Source organism: Nicotiana attenuata, unplaced genomic scaffold (assembly GCF_001879085.1).
Source record: "Nicotiana attenuata strain UT unplaced genomic scaffold, NIATTr2, whole genome shotgun sequence".
NCBI lineage: Eukaryota > Viridiplantae > Streptophyta > Magnoliopsida > Solanales > Solanaceae > Nicotiana > Nicotiana attenuata.
In genome coordinates, this window is record NW_017690683.1 from 1 (window position 1) to 5,689 (window position 5,689).

A 5,689-nucleotide genomic window follows, 5' to 3' on the forward strand; every position below is an offset into this window, starting at 1 on the left:
GGGCGAGATTTAGGGTAGGCGAAAAGACCGGAAATTAGTACTGTATATATAAGGCAAATACTTTTTTTACCTTCTATATATTATGTTTTGTAATCCCCTTGACATAGCCCAAAAGGATAGCTAAGTGATCAAGGGGGTTCAAAACCTTTCTGAGGTCATTGGTTCAATTTCCACTAGCTACAATATCTCTTTTATTTTTTTAATTTTTTTTTGAACCCTCTTAGCGGAAATCCTGTCTCCGCCCACAAGTGGAGTCTGGGGAGGGTGGGTAATGTGTACGCAGACCTTACCTCTACCTTATGAAGTGGAGAAGCTATTTCCGATAGATCCTCAGCTCAAGAACAGTTAAAGGAAGCAATAACCAATTAATAGCAACAACAAGGTAAAAGACAGCGGCGAATCCAAATCTTAATCAAGTGAAAAGCAGCACTGATACTATTCATTTAACCAAAGTAATTGCCACAGTTGAACCACTAATTTGAAAGAAATTACGCAGAATCCTCATTTTACAAAAGCAGAACTGCAGAAGTAGGAAATCCAGACCTAATTGCAGGCTGTTGCTTTACCATTACCGATACCCCAAGTTCATTGCTGACCCTTTAAGTAATTAATCCATTAGCTCCCTAGGCCACAGATCCTTAAATTGTCTTGACCTATCTGTATCGAATGGGTGTGAAACGTCGTAGAGTACGTCTAAGAAAATCTTCAAAATATACACAAAATTAGAAACAAAACTAGATGTACCTATGGGATTTTTGTACACACTCTTACCAAATACACGTACATGTTCCCGAGTCCATGTAACATAGTTAGCCTCTGGTAATACAGGAAATATTTGAATTAAACTACATCGGCTCCCAAGTCCCAAAATGAGTACAAGACATACCTATTGCTATAGCACTCCATGCTTCTTTAACATGGATGAAACTCCTTACTTAGGGTGACATAATTCACCAGAGGATAGACTAAGAGGTAGCTCCACTTAAAGGAGAAATTTTCCTAATACCTTTTCTAGTGCATTTGAGCGTGACTGATTCAGAATATAATTTAGGATGTAGGTTATCCCGAAAGGACCATTATTTTTCTCCTGACATGGGACTTGTTAGCATCATTTCACAATGTAATTGAGGACATAGAGCAGTGAACTATCAACACTATGCTCAGGTTGCACAATTTTCCTTTCACATCAAATTTTAAGTATTACTACAATTTGATATGAGTAACAAGAATGACATAATTCCATATGACCATCTATAAGTATTACAACATATTCGCATTGACTAGAGTGTTGCACAACCAGGAAAAAACAGTTCCTAAAGCATATGAAAAAACCCCAGTGTGAGAAAGTCAACAGCTTTTCAGCTAGACTACCCTCATACCTATTACTTTGTTAATTCCAAGTTAAGACTAAATGAATTTGACCAAACTGGAGTTATTAGGAAACAGTTCAAATTTGATGAAAATTAAGTACATTTAACTTTTTTTTTAAACAAATAGTCGTTCGTAGATTTTAACTCTAGACCATTAAATCCACTTCCAAAGGAAATCCACCGACATTTTACATTTCAGTGACATACCGAAACATTTCAAATATGAAGGTGGAAAATATTCAGTAGGGAACAAGAGTGATGATGAAATAGTTGATATCAGAGGAAGCACTCCCACTTAACTGTAATCTTTTCTATGCAAATCACAAGAAAACCAGATTTCTAATGAATTCGCATACATTTAAGTACTGAAGAATGAAACCTGACGGTCGTTTTCCTTCAGAGAATAATTCGTTCCTTTATCACCTATGCGTTTTCAGTAATACCTTTCAGACCAACCAAAGCCCACAGCCAAAGGAAACTACAACGAGTGTTATGTTTTTCCAGTGTGGACCTGTGGAGAAAGAGGACAAAATCTACGAGATGCATGTGAATAGAGGAGAGGGAGAAAGAGAGTGAATGGACAAGGACTAAATGGAGCTCACTCACCCATACAGCAATTTGATATCATTGCTCCATAGAGAAAGTATGAATAAGGGATCATATAAGATTTGATGGAGCAAGCATAAGTGGCTCGCAGGAAACAAGTCGTTTATGGCCACAATGTTCCCCTTAGCTCTCTTTTGAAATTCATTTCCACAAATTTTTATGATTGACAAGCACAATATTCCCCTTGGAAGTATACTTAACAAAAACTTATTCAACTTGATACACATTAAAAGAATAAAATATTAGCTTATCAAAATACCATACGGTACCTACCATTTCTGTGCCTGTCCATGCCATTCTCCTCCCCAAAGACGGCTTACTTTGGCCTTTACAGCTGGTGGAAAGTCATAGGTTAACCACTGCGGGACCTGACAATATGAAACCACCTTTATAGATAAACGAGTAATCATTTGATGAATCTAATAGTTTGGAACCTACCAAAGTTTCATGTTTTCGCAGGATAAATATTTTGGGGATCCTAGGGAAGTTAATATTTAACATGACACAACCTTGACATACTATCCAAAGAAAGAAACTTTTCACTTTAAACAGACCTCTGCAATTATTTCAGCTGATATTACTCCAGTTTCTTCACGCAATTCCCTAATGGCAGCAGATCTTGGGTCCTCTCCATCTTCAATGCCTCCCTAACTCCGCAAGAATCAAATAAACCCCATAAGACAGCTAAATTATACAAGCACAGCTAAGAATTCATTGAGTGACTCTAGTTGATAAATATTATAATCCATGTGTTAGATTGCCAAAATGCTAGGCAGCTAACTAGGTGCCACAAGTTAGTTTGAACAAACAGTGGGTAGATAAATTTTGGCTGATAGCACGAGGCAATTTTCACTTAAGGATCAGAAGTCCAATGCTACAAAAATTCCTGCTTTCAAATATTAATAATCAAGGCTAGACAATGATTCTATTCCTAGCCAGCTGACATTGAACCACCTTCAACAGCGAATAAATAATTTGAACGTTTGAGAGTAAGGAAGATACTAATAGCAATTAACCTGTGGCATTTGCCATGCTCCAGGAACATTCAATCTGGAAGCCACGAAAACCTGCAAATTGCATCACGACCATATAAATGCACAGTTTCTTACCTATTTATTTACTTAGAGCAGATAACATTCCGCCATAACAAGTTCCATTAATAAAAATTTCAGGGAGAAGTGAAAATTATTATCTTATTATGATTATGTATATTGAATAAAGGAAGACGCAAAAAGAGGAAGCAATAAAATGAAATTTCTGGGTGCTAAGTCTCAACCCCTAAAGCAGCTAAGAGGCAAGATCATATAAGGAAACCAAAGGACCACACCCTCACAGATGTGGAATATCCAACAATCAAATACTCTAAAAAGGTAATCAACACTGAGCCGTTTAAGGTGAGAAAATCAGAAGTTCATCAAAATGTTGAAAATGTCATTAGTCATGAAACGTACAAGATGGAAAATATAACAATATATCTATTGGCAGAAATATAGTTCTTTCCCGTCTATGTGGAAGTACTAACCTTGTCTATGGAACACTAACATAATGACAACCAGTGGACTCCTTTTCTCCACTGTCATTCCAAGAACACAGACAAGATTAAACCAGCTCAAATCTACCTCAACTCTAACATTATTGTGCAGGTTCGTCGCACCTATTGTTCCCTATTTTCCCTCTTTATGTTTTCGGGCTTGTTCTAATTTTAGTCCTTTGTTTTTAGCTCCTATTTGACAAATCAGAAAGCTAAAACTACCTAGTTCTACAAGTCATAATAATTATCGACATCAAGTAAAAGTGCTCTCTTTTAGCATCCCTTACAAGATTTCTTTTTTCTTCATAGGAGATTAGATTTAGATGCAGGTTAGACCAATAGACAATCACTTTTTCTACCATTTAACAAACATCAATATCTCAAATATCCCAACCAACAAAAAAATCTCAAATTATCACCCCTTTAATTTAACAGCTCCATTACTGATTTAATCCTTTCCCTTGCATTTTTAGTATAAGCACCAGTGATGATTCTCAAATCAAACCTATAATCATGAAACTTAACTTTACCAACGCGATAATAATTCCTTAGATCCAAATAGAGAAAGCAACCTCCACTTCCAACCAAGAGGTTGTGAGTTCGAGTCTCCCCAAGAGCAAGGTGGGAAGTTCTTGGAGGGAAGGATGCCGAGGGTCTATTGGAAACAGCCTCTCTATCCCAGGGTAGGGGTAAGGTCTACGTATACACTACCCTCCCCAGACCCCACTAAGTGGGATTATACTGGGTTGTTGTTGTTGCAGTATCCAAATAGAGAAAGCAACATTCAAATTAGCCATAAAAAAATCAAAAAGACTTAAAGCCCAAAAACAATACAATAAATCTTGATGAGATGGTAATTCTATACCAATAGTACATCAAATGATTCGCTGAGGCTGAAAAAAAAAATATCAAATTTTAATCAAGATAACTAACTGGAAATTCCAACTAATAAGAAACCTATAAATGGTCAATCCCAGAACCAGAAACCAAAGCAAACAAATCAGCTATCAATAAAATTAAGTTAGAAAGGCAGCAGCTTTATTTATAGAGTAGTAAATGAAAGGAATAATTCAATAAATGTTTAATAAATGATAGGGAAAAGGAAAAAAAAGGTACCAAATGATCGTGGTTGATGAGACAAATACCAACGTTGGGACGATAACCAGAGGGGAGGCCCTCCATTGAAGCTGCTGCACTCGGATATATTGTCTTTGTACAAATGTTTTCTCACAGAAAGTCAGAGAGAGAGAGAGAGAGAGAGAGAGAGATCACTATCAGAAATCAGAAGAGCAATATGATAAAAGTCAAAGCTTTGTACTACTAGAATTTAAAAAGAGTTTATGCATTTTGCTCAAAGGAATGGGGTGATGATGACGCTGTGTTTCACTATTTCTCGGATATAATTTCTTTTTTATATTCATAATTTGCTAATCCAACTAATTAGGATATTATATATCTCATAATATTCTTGGTGGTTTCATTAAACTAGTAGTCGTACCCGCGCGATGCGCGATCAATATTAAAAAAAAATAATTAAATTATAAGCATTTTTGTTTGATACTATTAGACCGTATTGCTTTAATAAATTTCAATTGTCATTTTATTTATCAAGACGATATACCCAACCCTCACTGATATTTGAGTAGTTACTTTAGGTAGTTTATTTCTTTGTTAATTTTCAATAAATATTTTTTTTGTTATTAACTAATTATGTCATGTGGCTTTTATCTAGGCTACCACNTTTTATTTTAAAATAATTTTAACACTCCAACTTGAAACTACTCCCACCCAATTTGAATGGGTAGTTATTTTTTATATATTTATATTTTCGATTATATATATATATATATATATATATATATATATATATATATATATATGGTAGTTTTTAATTTTTTATTATTTATGTTTTTATAGATATTTAAATTCCAATATAATAACTAATAACTAATTATTAACTAAAAAACTAATTAGCAACTAATTATGACATGTGACTTTTTTTTATGCTGCCATCCTCTCCTTTTAATAATAAATATAGATAGATTTCAATTGTCATTTTATTTGTCAATACGATATACCCAACCCTCACTGATATTTGAGTAGTTAATTTCTTTGTTAATTTTCAATAAATAATTTTTTTGTTATTAACTAATTATGTCATGTGGCTTTTATCTAGGCTACC

The 5,689-nt window shown here is 34.6% G+C and overlaps 1 protein-coding gene across 2 annotated transcripts; it reads right to left on the reverse strand.

Annotated features, from left to right (window-relative positions):
• Nucleotides 1–111: 111 nt before the first annotated feature.
• On the reverse strand, nucleotides 112–4,840 carry LOC109222476 (nudix hydrolase 25). 2 transcript variants are annotated; one of them, XM_019386831.1, is made up of 4 exons: nucleotides 4,624–4,835; nucleotides 2,993–3,043; nucleotides 2,531–2,623; nucleotides 2,224–2,344 (listed from the first exon to the last, which is right to left on the reverse strand). In XM_019386831.1, the coding sequence occupies exons 1-4, from the start codon at nucleotides 4,687–4,689 to the stop codon at nucleotides 2,246–2,248; spliced, it is 309 nt and encodes a 102-aa protein (XP_019242376.1). In that variant the 5' UTR covers nucleotides 4,690–4,835; the 3' UTR covers nucleotides 2,224–2,245. The 2 variants fall into 2 exon arrangements, with proteins under 2 accessions (XP_019242377.1, XP_019242376.1); XM_019386832.1 differs by lacking the exon at nucleotides 2,993–3,043 and having other exon boundaries at nucleotides 112–2,344; nucleotides 4,624–4,840.
• Between the last annotated feature and the right edge of the window lie 849 nt (nucleotides 4,841–5,689).